Source organism: Culicoides brevitarsis, chromosome 2 (assembly GCF_036172545.1).
Source record: "Culicoides brevitarsis isolate CSIRO-B50_1 chromosome 2, AGI_CSIRO_Cbre_v1, whole genome shotgun sequence".
Classification (NCBI taxonomy): domain Eukaryota; kingdom Metazoa; phylum Arthropoda; class Insecta; order Diptera; family Ceratopogonidae; genus Culicoides; species Culicoides brevitarsis.
In genome coordinates, this window is record NC_087086.1 from 17814504 (window position 1) to 17829901 (window position 15398).

The 15398-nt window shown below is 32.7% G+C and overlaps 2 protein-coding genes across 2 annotated transcripts; one reads left to right on the top strand and one right to left on the bottom strand.

The window, feature by feature from the left end:
* Positions 1-1117: 1117 nt before the first annotated feature.
* On the bottom strand, positions 1118-2514 carry LOC134828691 (neuroguidin-like). Its single transcript, XM_063841675.1, has 2 exons — positions 2420-2514; positions 1118-2332 (listed from the first exon to the last, which is right to left on the bottom strand). The coding sequence occupies exons 1-2, from the start codon at positions 2426-2428 to the stop codon at positions 1349-1351; spliced, it is 993 nt and encodes a 330-aa protein (XP_063697745.1). The 5' UTR covers positions 2429-2514; the 3' UTR covers positions 1118-1348.
* Positions 2515-2684: 170 nt separating this feature from the next.
* Positions 2685-5250, top strand: LOC134828682 (septin-interacting protein 1-like). The gene is made up of 2 exons (XM_063841664.1): positions 2685-2793; positions 2851-5250. The coding sequence occupies exons 1-2, from the start codon at positions 2685-2687 to the stop codon at positions 5145-5147; spliced, it is 2406 nt and encodes an 801-aa protein (XP_063697734.1). The 3' UTR covers positions 5148-5250.
* The last annotated feature ends 10148 nt before the right edge of the window (positions 5251-15398 follow it).

The window sequence follows — 15398 nt, forward strand, 5'->3', positions numbered from 1 at the left end:
ATATCCAAAAGTTCCATTTTGAGCTCTTTTACGTTGATTGACGGATCTTGTAATTATTTAAATAGGGTCAGGAACCAGTATTCATTCAGGTCGTTCAGGATTTTTACATTCATTCATGGGATTAATTCCATTTTGCGTTACGTTATTTCCCGTTTTAGTTTTGTTGTTTGATAAATCTATCAGAGATTTTCCATTGTCATGATGCAGAAACGAATTATTCGGAATAAAAAAGGGATAATCTTAATCCGTTGACGCAACATGAATTTTCGGGTTTAGATGTATCGCACAGAATTTCGTTGCATTTAATTCGACATAAACGATTAGGTAATCTTTTGTATCACGGGTAGTGGATTAATTTTTATGAAATGTTTTATTTAAATTTTTTAGAATTTTTTTTATTGGGATGTTGTTTGAACTTAAAGGGAAGAAATTTTCTCATAGATTTGACAGTTTTGAATTTTTCATAAGGAGTTTTTTAAATAATGAACAAAAAAAATCTAAATCTTTGAAATAAAAAATATTTTTTAAATTAAAAAAGTACTTTAAAAAAAATTTAATATTTTTTTCTAAATTTAAAATCTTATTTTCTTTTTTTCTAAACTTACTCTAAAATAAATATTAAAAAATAAAAAATTTAAAAAAAAAATTAAAATTAAAAATTTGTTTCACTTTAAATTAAAATATTTTTATTTTTTATCTCAAATAATTTTTTTTATTTTGAAATAAAATTAATTATTTAATAATTATTTTTTTTATTTTAAAATTAAAATTTAATTTAAAATATTTAACTTTTGAAATAAAATTAATAAATTTTTCAGGAAAAATAAATTAAATTTTTTTTGATTTTTGCATTAAAAATTTTCCATAAATACAACGATGAATCAACCAAGAAAGTACAAAAGTCCAAATTATAATAAATTCGCATTAATCGGTGATTCCATATCCAATTTCAATGCCGACTTTTCTTATCGATCATTAAATAAACTTGAAATTTTTCGTGCATGTCACATCAATATTTTTCATGCGAATTCTTTAACAATTATTGAGAATTTTTCGGTGACAAAAATAACCTTTGAAACTTTTTTCGATGAATAAAAGCAATTTTTTTTATGAGTAATTTTTTTATTGAACCAAAATTGTTAATAACATAAATTTTTATCAACTAAAATAAATCTGGGAAATAAACTGATTGAATATCTCGACTGAGATAACTTTGTAATTAATAAAGAAAATTAAAGTAATATAACAATAAAGTAGAAATTGAACAAAAATATCGATAAAAACTTAATAATTAAAGATTATAATCAAAGAAATATTTAAAAGAAATGTTTTCACGCGAAAAATGAGTTTAATGGAACTTTCGTTTTTTTCCCTTAATCTTCTTTCCGGCACCTCCTTTGCGTTTCTTGCCCTTTTTGCCTGACATTTCGGCGTCTTTCCTACTACTTCCGCCGCCCGTGAGCATACTGATGTCTCGGAAGCTCGTGATTTCGTTGCCGAGATTGCCTAACGTCGTCATTTGTCGTTGTCTGTGTTTGTCGGCTTTCGTGATGGGCAAGCGCACAAAGTTGTCCTCTTCGAAGCGTTCACGTTCCTTTTGTGCCTTATTGTAAAGCTGAACGGCCTTCGATCCTTCGGAGATTTCCACGGGAGTATCTAAATATTCTTCCTTCATTTCTTGGATGATCGATGATTGTAACGCGCGTTTCTTCAAACGTTCGAATTGCTTGCGACTCTTTTCCTGCGCCGGATCGTCGTCGTAATGCATCGCGGTGAGTTTGGGCGGTCTGTAAACTTGATCTTTGAGCTTTTTCGTGGCGGCGTCGTCAGAATCCGCATCGTCGTCGTCTTCTGAGTCTTCGTCGGAATCGGATTTGGTCACGTGACTCGTCAATAAATCGGGACGAGCTTTAAAATTGCTCGGATCGTTGACGTCTTCCACGCCTGTCGTTGCTGTCTTGACGAGTTTATCGATTTGATAGCGCAGTTTGTAGTCAATTGGGCGAATTTTCTCCAGCACTGTGCGAATTTCGATAAGACGATCAATCACGGGATTATTTTCGATTGTCTGGCCCGTCGTTTTGCGCAACACCACAAAGGACAAGTTGATCAGGTAGTCGAGTAGCATCTGGTACTTTACTTCGAGGAAACTTAAACCGTATTCTGTGCTGAACTCGCCCGAACGCACCCGTTCGAGCATCTGGTCCACGAGTGACGAGACCTGCTCAGCATTTGTACTCATTTCAGACAGGAGCTTTAGTGCAGCTGGCAAATTGTTCTCTTCTTCATGCGTTGTTCCATCTTCCATGCCTTCGCTTTCGAGTGCAGCGGCCTGTAAATGCATAAAAAATCACATTATTTCACGTTTTGAGACACTTCCAAACATTAAAACGCAAAGTTAGGCCGACAAAAAACTCACCTGAACCATTTTTCTGTGGTTTTGGGCAGGAAAATCGGTGAAATTTGGATGAAAATGTGACAAAAAATGTCTTTTGTTTGTGTTTCGAGTCGATTTATTTGACAACTACTGTCAAAAAGTCACTTTCATTCGTCTCAAACGTGATTTGCGTTCAGCTGAAGTTGCATCGGCGACATTTGTTTTGTTTACAATCGTTTAACCCGACGAATAAAATGCAGAAAAATTAATTTTTATTGAAATCACAAGGGAAAGGAATTAAAAAAAGATGTCTGACGAGGAATATGAGAGATTTGAGATCACCGACTACGATTTGGACAACGAATTTAACCCGAATCGCAATCGCAAAAGACCAACAAAGAACCAAGCGATTTACGGTGTGTTAATTTATTGATATTTTTTGTAATTTTTAACTTAATTTCATCATTTTTCAGGTATTTGGGCTGATAATTCTGGCGATTCCGATGATTCTGGACCTGAATTGGGCGGGCGTCGTAAAAAAGGCTTCAAAGATTATTCAAAACCTTTGAATTTCGTCGCCGGAGGGGTTCAACAAGCCGGAAAAAAGCCTCCGTCACTCGTGCCGAACCAAATAAAAGGCAAAAAAGACGATGAAAGCGGAGATGAGGACGATGGCGAAGAAGAACGTGAACAAGCAACGAGCGAATCTGAACAAGAGGAAATGACGATGAACCATATGGCGGGTTTTCGTACGCGAAACTTCCGCCCGAGCAACATGCCCAAAGGAATGGGCGACTGGGAGGCCCATACGAAAGGCATTGGCAGCAAATTGTTGCAAAAAATGGGTTACGAGCCGGGAAAAGGTCTCGGAAAAGAGTTGCAAGGCATAAATGCGCCCGTTCAAGCTTTCTTACGTAAAGGTCGAGGCGCCATCGGAGCTTATGGGCCGGAAAAAGCAGCTCGAATCGCCGATCAAAAGCAAGTTGGCAAGAAAAAACTTGACGACGATGAAAAGGAAGCACTTGAATTCAAGGAAAAAATGTCACAATGGAAAGGCAAGGGTAACGACAAGAAACGCAAAGTACGTTATGTCTACAGAACCGTCGAAGAAGTCATCGCCAAGGGTCAAAAATCGAGTTACGGCATTCTGGATCAAAAAATGTCGAAAGTAACGGTAATTGACATGACGGGACCCGAAAAAAGAGTTTTATCCGGGTATCATGCGCTTGGACAGGCAAAACACGAAGACGATATCGAGCGAAAGGAAACGCAAAATTTCGCCTTGCCCGAGCTGATGCACAATTTGAACTTGTTGGTAGACATGAGTGAACAGGAAATTATCGCACACGATCGACGACAACGCGCTGCCGAGACACGAATCGCCGAACTGGAACAAGAAAAGGAAAATTTACACAAAATTGTCGAGTTAGAGAAAGATTACCTCACAACACTCGAGTCTGCGTTGGAATTAGTCGAAAAAATTGTCAAACCAACGGATGATTTGACACTCGAAGATGCGGAAAAAGTGTTTATTCAACTAAAAGTCAACTACCCCACGGAATATAAGGAGTTTCAATTGCAAGATTTGGTGCCAGGTGTCATCGCGCCTCTCGTAAATGCGTCGTTGCGACATTGGGAACCTTTTGAAAATCCAACCGAACCAATTTCGTTGATCAAAAAGTGGATGTCTTTGTTAGATATCAAGCCGCATGACTCAAAAGACATCTTCGATCCGTATTCCGTACTTATTTGGTCCGGCATTATCCCGAGAATTCGTGCTGCTTCGGGTAATTGGAATCCCCGACAACCGCATGAGATGGCGTCGTTACTTGATGCTTGGGCGCCCCTGTTGCCCGAATGGATTCTCGACAACATTCTCGATCAAATGGTTTTGGCGAAACTCACGTTCAGCGTGAACGAGTGGAATCCACTGACGGATCACGTACCAATTCACACGTGGATTCATCCGTGGGTTCAATTGTTGGGTGCGAAAATGCAAACGACCGTTTATCCGGTGATTCGTGACAAATTATCGAAAGCTCTCAAGGCATGGTCGCCCGAAGATCGCTCGGCTCGTTTAATGATCAACCCGTGGAAAGGCGTTTTCGCAGCTGACGACATGGAAGTCTTTCTCGCCAAAAATATCGTCCCAAAGCTGGAGCTGCGACTTCGTGAGCTGCAAATTAATCCGCTTCAACAGGAAATTGAGATTTTCAATCAAGTTTGGGAATGGCACGAAATCCTCTCATTACAAGTGATGGTCCATTTATTCGATCGGAACTTTTTCCCCAACTGGATGCAAATTCTAGTTGTTTGGCTGAATCAGAATCCCAACTTTAATGAAGTGTCGCGATGGTATCAAGGATGGAAATCGCAATTTAATGACGCCTTTCTGCAACATCCACAAGTTAAGGATCATTTTCGACGCGCTCTCGAACTTATGTCACGTGCATGCGGCGTCACAGCTCCGGATACAGATAACGTTCCAACGCCACCGCCTGCCCCCATTATCGGCGATAGTTTACCATCACTCATGGATATTCGGGTGGGAGCGCCGCCTCAGCTGGAATTCAAGGAAATTGTGTCGCAACGATGCGCGGAACGGGGAATTATTTTTGCGCCGATGCCCGGCAGGAGGGAAAATGGGAAGCAAGTTTATCGTGTCGGGAAGTTGTTTTGCTATATCGACAGGTCTGTGTGCGTTGTTAGTCAGGACGGAGGAAATCAGTGGAATCCGATGTCGGTGCAACAGATGATGGAAATTGCGTAGAAAATATTTTAATTGTAAAAAAAAGATATTTAATGAAGAAATTTTTAACTCATATAAATTTAGATTTTTTTCTTTTAATGTGAAGTCGATAAATTTAAAGCAAAGGAGGTATTTTTGATAGTTTTTTTTAAATTGAGTTTAAGATTTTTAAAATTTTTCATTGCTCAAAGTAATTTTTTTCTGCTATACCTATTTAAAATTAAAAAATTTTAGTCAGATTTCAAACTATGAAATTTTTAATATTTCTGTAAAAAATAATTAAAACTTTTAAAAAATTACAAAATTTCATAAAAATTATAGATTTTGAGTTATTTTTTTATAGTTATTTTTTGTATAATTTTAGAATAATTTCATTAAAAATTAGTGTTAAATTTTTGTAAAAAAAAAATTTTAAAATTTTTAAAATCAAAAATTTAAATTTTTTATAGATTCTCGTTTTTAGTACTAACATTTTCATATGGAAATATTATAAAAGTTTTATTTTAATTTGAAAAATATTGTTATTGAATTAAAAAAAATTTTTTGAAAATTTTCAAAAATTATTGTTATTTAAAAACAAACTATTTGCAAAAAATAAAAAAAATTTATTTTTAAAAAATTATTTTCCAAAAATTATTTTATGAAACAAGTAAAATTATTAAAATTATTGAAATTTATGTAAAATTCAAAAATTCAAATTTTTCAAAATTAAAATATATTTGACCAAAATGAAAAATTTTGGGCAACGTTTTAATTAAATGTTTACAATTACCAAAACAAAACAGTTTCAGAAAATTTTATTGAAAGATTTGTAAAATTGATTCAGCACAATTGCCCAAAATTTATAAAAATTAACTTTTAACAGAGTTTCTATAAAATTTTTAAAAACGTTTCATACTTTATAGTTTAAAAATTTTTAGAAAATTCCAGAAAAAAAAATTTTTTTTAAAAATTTTTTTTCAAAAAATTTTTTTTTATTTCATAAATGCAAAAATAAAATCAATGATTTAGAAATTTTTTTAACTTTTGAAAAACCGACTAAAAAAAAAATTTGCCGCCGAAGGCGGATGAAAATAGATCATTTTTTCATAAAATACTCGGAAAATAGTTTTGACGCCAAAATTAAATAAATTATTTAAAAAAAACAAAATCGATAATTTTTAATGAAATTTTTAACATTTTTGGTATCTTTTAGAATAACTTTTTAAAAATACTTCATGAAATTTTTTTTTAAAACTTGTCTAAAAGGTTGTTTCCTAAATAAACAAATTTTAATTTTTCTTAAAAATTTCAACATTATAAAATTTTGTGAACTTTTTGATAATTTCAATTTTTAAAAATTTATAAATTTTATTTAATAAAAAATTTAAGACAATCGTCATTGTTACTTCAAGTACTGAATATTACTTCTTACTATCTCAGTTACTTACAATGTATCCCTCCATTCGTTCAAATATATTTATTTACTATTGTTATTATAAGAACATCATTTTCGCAAAACCGATAATATTATTGTTTACTCACTTATCGCATCTTTTGAAGGAATAAAATTAAGCTCAGTCGCTCGTTCGTTCGTTGCAACAACCACTCTACAACAACAACAAACAAATGAACGAACAAACAACGGAAAATAATCATATTCAAATTTTTTCTCTCTCGTACAGTGATGTCTTTTTATTCCTATGCAGCGCGTGAATGAATCCTTGGGAATGTTTTGAGTCGGAGCGAATACAAAAGCAAACATAATCTCTGCAGTATAAACACAAACAACGGAAAAGAAAGGGACGTGCGATGCATTGAAAACAATTTTTTTGCCTGCCTTTCTTCGTTTCCAGTTTCGTGTTCCGCTGATGCTGTCGTTGCTGCTGCAGAAAAAGCATTTCATTGTTATTTCAAACGCAGTTGTTGTTGCGAGGACGTGTATGTTTGTTCGCTACCTTCCTTTTTACACATGCACAGCAAATGCAGACAGAACGATTTAAAGTGGATTCTAATGAACTTCTCGCACTGTGGATTAATGTAAATTCCAGCTGAACACCTGAAACTGCAGGAAAAAAATTTTTTTTCGATTATCACGAGTTAGTCATCAACGACGAGTGAATTTTATGCGAAAACAATTACCATAAAAAATTGCTCGTACTCGAATTGAGCAATAATATTTTTTTTGTGTTACTCTAAAAAGATGCCATAAAAGTTACTTCGCAATAAAAATACACAAATAATGAGGCTTCCATGTCGAAATTGCGGTTGGGGCAAAATTAAGAAGAATCAAGTAATAATTTTTAGTTTTACACTCGAAATGGAACAAAATGCAATAATCATAAAATACTTAAAAAATTTTTTAAATAGAAAATTAATCCGTGTGTCTTGTGAAACGTAAAATCACACGAAAAAAGGTGAAATTTAATTTTCACCAATTTATTTTTATTTTTACTGAAGACGAGGTTAGCAGTGATTGCGGTTTTATTAGCATAATTGGAGCATAAGTCAAAATTATATTATCGCTAATTTTTACGTTTTTCCTCGTTCCTTATGCGAAATTTCACCTAATTTCAGTTAAAAGCATTTAAATTTACGCCTGATTTCAATTAAAAGCACGAAATTGACCATAAAGCGATCAAAATTAACAGCAATTTTCGTTGAATGATGAAAATTCCTCCATTTTATTATATAAAACAAACAAAATTAACATTTAAAACGAGATTTTTGCTCAAAAGGGGAGACAAGAGGAGAAATTGTGAAAACAAATTAATTTGTTGCTATTTAATTGAACTTTTTTTTTAGGTTTTTATGGTAAATAGGAGGAATTTCAATCATTTATAAATAAAAACAGCACAAAATTTAAACACAACTCATTAATTTCATGAATTTTTTAAGTATTATTTGTAATAATAATGTACACCGCACAAAAAACTCATCCTCCGCAAAATTTTGTCTCTCTCGCTCGTAGCCTCGCAATGCGATATTCGAGAGCCACGACCACCAAAAATTTTAATTTAAATTAAAATAAACATTTGTCTAATTATAAATTATACATATTTGATTTTGCTTGCCTGATATACGAGTAAACAAGCAATTTATTACCGTGATTCAATACGAATTTTTAGTTTTGGCGCGGACTATCGCAACTTCATCTGCATGTAGCGCAGGTGAATTATTGACGTTATTTGTGTCAAAGATTTGTATGATTTGGCGGTTGGATAGCTTATCAGATGAGTAAATTTTGATATTAAATTTTTATTTAGATTTATTTCGGATTTATTATTTAAAAAAAAAATAAAAAAAAAATATATTTAAAACTAAAAATAAAAAAATATTAATTTATAATAAATTAATAAGTAAAATAATAAAATAAAATAAAATTATAATAATTAAATGGAGGTAGTTAATTATGTAAAATAAGGACTTATTATACTAAATGTGGTTAAAATTAATAATTAAAATTATTATACTAAATGTGGTTAAAAAAAAAATAATTATTTATATTTTAGAAATTACTTTTAATTTATTTTAAAATTTTATTTAATTTAAATTTATTTTTCAAATTAAGTTCTAATTTTAAAAAAATTAGAATTTATTTAGGTAGATTGAAATTCATAAATGTGTTTAAAAAAAATTGAAATAAAAAAATAAATTTAATTTAATTCAAGTTTATTTATTTTTTTAATTTATTTAATTTGTTAATTTATTTTTAAATATAAATAATTCAATTTAAATTTATTAAAGTTAAAAATTACCTATTTTATTAAATATTTAATTAAAGAAAAATTTGAAGTAATTTAAATTGAAATTAAAAAACTGCTTTAAAAATTAAAAAAAAAATAAAATAAAAATATATAAAACTAAAAATAAAAAATATAAATTAATAATAAATTTGGTAACAAGTAAAATAAAAAATAATAATGATAATAAATTATTATTAAAATGTTATTAAATCAATGGAGGGATTTAAAATTGTAAAATAAGGAATTATCATATGAAATGTGGTTAAAATTTTAAAATGAGATGAAAATTTAAATTAAGTTCGAGGTTACAATTTAAAATAAAAATTAAATTTAATACAATTTAATAATAATTTAGTACCAAAATACAATAAATTTTAATTAAATTTTTAAAATTAAATAATTACCTATATTATTAAAAAATATTTAATTAAATCAAAATTAGAAGTAATTTGAATTGAAATCGAAAAACTGCTTAAAAAAATAAAATTTTATTGAATTTCATAAATTAATTTATTTTTTTAAATTTAATTTAAAAACGATTGGGGTTGAAATTTCAAAACGTGCATTAAGTTATTTTTTATAAAAAAAAATGAAATGAAATGAATCTTTGTTTTAATTCACTGAATCAGTCCTTCTAAATTAAATTTATAAAAATAGGACACAAAAATTTCCACTTCAGAACATTTATTTCAGACTCAAACAAAAACTGCTTAACATTCTAATTAAACCAGACAGAAAAAAATAATTATTATGTAAATTCCATTCACTTCACACCATTAATGACGATGACTGTTCTCATGTCCAACACATATTTAATTCGTAGAAAATAAAAAAATAAAAAAAAAACAAAAAAATTATATAAAAAAACCCTCTAACAACATCAAAACCAAGTCCATAAGTAACTGACACAGATAATCATTTCCATTCTTTCTGTAATTTTTATTCGTGTTTTTTTTTCGCTGCGTTCTGTAAACGTAAATAATGATATGGGTTATAAACCATTACAAATTACCTTTTACATGTACAACTTTTTTCCCTTGTTTCTGCCGTATTTTTTTTTTCGTTTTGCCTCGCTTCGTGTTCGTTTGCAAGGCACGCGCTAAATAAGGCATATAATTAAACTGACCCAAATCATTATTTTTCCTCCTCCCTGTGCGTTTGTTAAAATAAATTGAAATTATATTTAATAATAAATATATAATAAAATGCGAGAAGTGCGGTCATTTTTTTTTCTTATTTTGCGATTCAGGTGAATTGCTAATGTAATTAATTTTTTTCCGTATGAACCGGAAATTTTCTTTTGATATAAAATTGGCGGCATTCTTTGTTATTATCATTTTATTCACGTTTCCTTACGCAAAGGCTTTATATTTATTCATATCGCAATCCACAAAAATGCATTCAAAGTGCAAGAAAATGCCTGTAATAATAATAATATTGATGGAAAAGCTGTTTTCTTTGCCAAAAAGTGGAGTAACTGAGAAAAAAAAAAGAATAACAAGAGCCGTAAAAGTTTTACTTGTTATTGCATCGTCACGCATATACACAACAACAACAACAACGACGGAAAAAAAATATTTTTCCAGCGATACTTTTTAATGTTACTTGCGTTTATTTGTACATCTTTTTGCTGCATCATCACTGTCTGCGTTTGTGTCTGTGCTGTGGATGGCAGGCAGGATGAGAAAAAAAACGAACGATGTTGATGATGATAAAAATTGGTTTATGCGTAAAATCTGCAAACTGCAGCAAATTATAATGGGAACTTTTATAAATATATTGAAAAGATATTTTTGTTATTATTATTATTACTATTAGTTGTTGTTGTAAAGAAAAAAGTTGTTTGTTTCTCTTTTACAGGATTAAATTTTATCATTATTGTTGTGTTTTGTTGTGATGTTATTGGAATTTTCTTGTGTTGTGGTAAAAAAAATGAAAAAAAAAATATGAATTGAAGGAAACTTTCAAGGGAATGCCTTTTATGGATAAAATTTATTAAAGAAAGGGCTAGGAATTGAATGTATGAATTGATTAAGTTTTAAAAAAAATGCTAAAGAAACATTTATTTTCGCTTACAAATTAGGCTTATAAATTAAAATAAAAATATTTTTAGAACAATTTTAATATAAAAATAAAAAATATAATATTTTAATAAGCGCTAAAAAATTAAATTTTTAGTAAATTTAATTTAATTTAGTTACAAAAAATTATTTTTTTTAAAAAAAAATAAAATAAAATTTTTATTTATTTATTATTTTTTATAAAATTAAATTTAATTTTATACTTTTTAAATTTACATTTTATTTAATTAAATTAAAAAATTTAATAAAATGTACACACCCAAATTTTAACTAATCTTAAATATTTAATCAGTTCATTAAAATATTTAATTCAAACGGAAATATTCAATTTAATATTTTTTTTATTTTTTTTTTAAATAAAGTGAAATTTGTAATAAGAAACTTAACTCTGAGTTATTGAACTTTTTAATATTTTGAATTTTTTAAATGTTGATCTTATTAAATAAATTTTAAAACGAGCTCTCTAAATTAATTAGGCTAATAAAAAATAATTTAAAGCTAATAAATATTAATTATTATTTTTAATTAAATAATTAATTCAAAGAAATTAAAAAAAAAATTATTTAAAAAATTAAATAATTTAAAAAAAAAATTTCCTAATGTCATCATTTTACTCAAAAACAACACAAAACATTCCGCCCAAAACTGATTCAATGAAAAACAAAAAAAGATTTATGGACTCTCCGCCATAAATCAAATTCTTTGAAACCAAAAATTTATGTCAACAACACCATTGACTGAATCTCATTCTCTCCATTGAATGGACTCGAATTGAATTGATCCAATATTCTATTTTCCGTAAAATTCAATACATAAACACAGCTGCACTTACTCAGGAAACGATAAATAAGGAGAAGCATTTGAATGAGCGAGCGAAAACTTAAATCTCTTTTTCTCGATATAAACGAATAAACAACAAAATTTTTGCCTGCCGAGAGTCTCGAAGCGCTATAAATCGTTTCTTGTTCACAGAATAAACACCTTGCATGTCTTTAGTTTCGCAAAAAAAAAAGTAGAGCCAAGTTGAGTTCAGTCGAAGACGAACCTCGTATATCACTTTTGTACATTTCCTCTTGCCATAATTCTTTCACAACTGCCTTAACTAGCCTCAATATCACACATTTCGGTGTGCAGTGCAAGGACAAAGTCAAATAAACATTGTCAGTTTCATGATCTATTTTCATTTATTACATTATATTTTGGTTTTGCATATGGCCATGGTAAGGTACACGGAAAAAATTGAATTTGCTCAGTTTGTTGTTTAATTAAATTTTCAACTAAATTAGTTTTTTTTATAAATTTGTAAGATTAACATTTTTTCAATATAAAAAATAGGCTGTTTTCGGTATTAAAAGCTTGCACAAAATTTTAAATTTTATTTTTTCTTGTATTTTTTGATGAAGGATGTTTCAAAATAAATTGTAAAATTTTTTTTTCTAATTTTTGAATTTTTTTAGGACTGAAGAAAAATTAGCCTTTAACTTAAAAACCTCAAAGGCTTAAAGCTAAACTTAAATAAAAGGAAATAATTTTGTTCTTTGACTTAAAAGGCTTAAGAATAATTTCAAAAAGTTTCAAAACTTTTAACCCTTTGAAGGTCTTTTATCAAAATTTTATAAAAAAATCATTTTTTAAACAAATTTTATTTTTTTAAAAATAATAAAATAAAACAAAATAAAAAATAATTTCAAAAAAAAAAATATTTTCAAAAAAAAATTAACTTTAAAAAATATAGAAAAGTTTTCGTCCAAAGGACTCTAAACTTAAGCGCATTTCGTGTTTCTAAATTTCGCAATTATTCAAACGCCTTTTTTTGGCAAAAATTTAATTTAAATACGTTTGAAACGACATAATTTACCCACGCCAACATCATACTGACACGACGACAAAACCCACGCCAACATCATACTGACACGACGACATAACCCACGCCAACATCATACTGACACGACGACATAACCCACGCCAACATCATACTGACATGACGACATAACCCACGCCAACATCATACTGACACGACGACATAACCCACGCCAACATCATACTGACACGACGACATAACCCACGCCAACATCATACTGACACGACGACATAACCCACGCCAACATCATACTGACACGACGACATAACCCACGCCAACATCATACTGACACGACGACATAACCCACGCCAACATCATACTGACACGACGACATAACCCACGCCAACATCATACTGACACGACGACATAACCCACGCCAACATCATACTGACACGACGACATAACCCACGCCAACATCATACTGACACGACGACATAACCCACGCCAACATCATACTGACACGACGACATAACCCACGCCAACATCATACTGACACGACGACATAACCCACGCCAACATCATACTGACACGACGACATAACCCACGCCAACATCATACTGACACGACGACATAACCCACGCCAACATCATACTGACACGACGACATAACCCACGCCAACATCATACTGACACGACGACATAACCCACGCCAACATCATACTGACACGACGACATAACCCACGCCAACATCATACTGACACGACGACATAACCCACGCCAACATCATACTGACACGACGACATAACCCACGCCAACATCATACTGACACGACGGCATAACCCACGCCAACATCATACTGACACGACGACATAACCCACGCCAACATCATACTGACACGACGACATAACCCACGCCAACATCATACTGATACGACGACAAAACCCACGCCAACATCATACTGACACGACGACATAACCCACGCCAACATCATACTGACACGACGACATAACCCACGCCAACATCATACTGACACGACGACATAACCCACGCCAACATCATACTGACACGACGACATAACCCACGCCAACATCATACTGACACGACGACAAAACCCACGCCAACATCATACTGACACGACGACATAACCCACGCCAACATCATACTGACACGACGACATAACCCACGCCAACATCATACTGACACGACGACATAACCCACGCCAACATCATACTGACACGACGGCATAACCCACGCCAACATCATACTGACACGACGACATAACCCACGCCAACATCATACTGACACGACGACAAAACCCACGCCAACATCATACTGACACGACGACATAACCCACGCCAACATCATACTGACACGACGACATAACCCACGCCAACATCATACTGACACGACGACATAACCCACGCCAACATCATACTGACACGACGACATAACCCACGCCAACATCATACTGACACGACGACATAACCCACGCCAACATCATACTGACACGACGACATAACCCACGCCAACATCATACTGACACGACGACATAACCCACGCCAACATCATACTGACACGACGACATAACCCACGCCAACATCATACTGACACGACGACATAACCCACGCCAACATCATAACCCACGACACGACGACATAACCCACGCCAACATCATACTGACACGACGACATAACCCACGCCAACATCATACTGACACGACGACATAACCCACGCCAACATCATACTGACACGACGACATAACCCACGCCAACATCATACTGACACGACGACATAACCCACGCCAACATCATACTGACACGACGACATAACCCACGCCAACATCATACTGACACGACGACATAACCCACGCCAACATCATACTGACACGACGACATAACCCACGCCAACATCATACTGACACGACGACAAAACCCACGCCAACATCATACTGACACGACGACATAACCCACGCCAACATCATACTGACACGACGACATAACCCACGCCAACATCATACTGATACGACGACAAAACCCACGCCAACATCATACTGACACGACGACATAACCCACGCCAACATCATACTGACACGACGACATAACCCACGCCAACATTCATCAATAATCCACGCCAACATCATACTGACACGACGACATAACCCACGCCAACATCATACTGACACGACGACATAACCCACGCCAACATCATACTGACACGACGGCATAACCCACGCCAACATCATACTGACACGACGACATAACCCACGCCAACATCATACTGACACGACGGCATAACCCACGCCAACATCATACTGACACGACGACATAACCCACGCCAACATCATACTGACACGACGACAAAACCCACGCCAACATCATACTGACACGACGACATAACCCACGCCAACATCATACTGACACGACGACATAACCCACGCCAACATCATACTGACACGACGGCATAACCCACGCCAACATCATACTGACACGACGACATAACCCACGCCAACATCATACTGACACGACGACAAAACCCACGCCAACATCATACTGACACGACGACATAACCCACGCCAACATCATACTGACACGACGACATAACCCACGCCAACATCATACTGACACGACGACATAACCCACGCCAACATCATACAGACACGACGACAT

Excerpts from the sequence above, each read along its gene's own strand:
- LOC134828682 (XM_063841664.1), top strand. The coding sequence starts at position 2,685 with ATGTCTGACGAGGAATATGAGAGATTTGAGATCACCGACTACGATTTG. Across the intron at positions 2,794-2,850 it reads AAAGAACCAAGCGATTTACG|GTATTTGGGCTGATAATTCT; the intron begins GTGTGTTAATTT and ends ATCATTTTTCAG.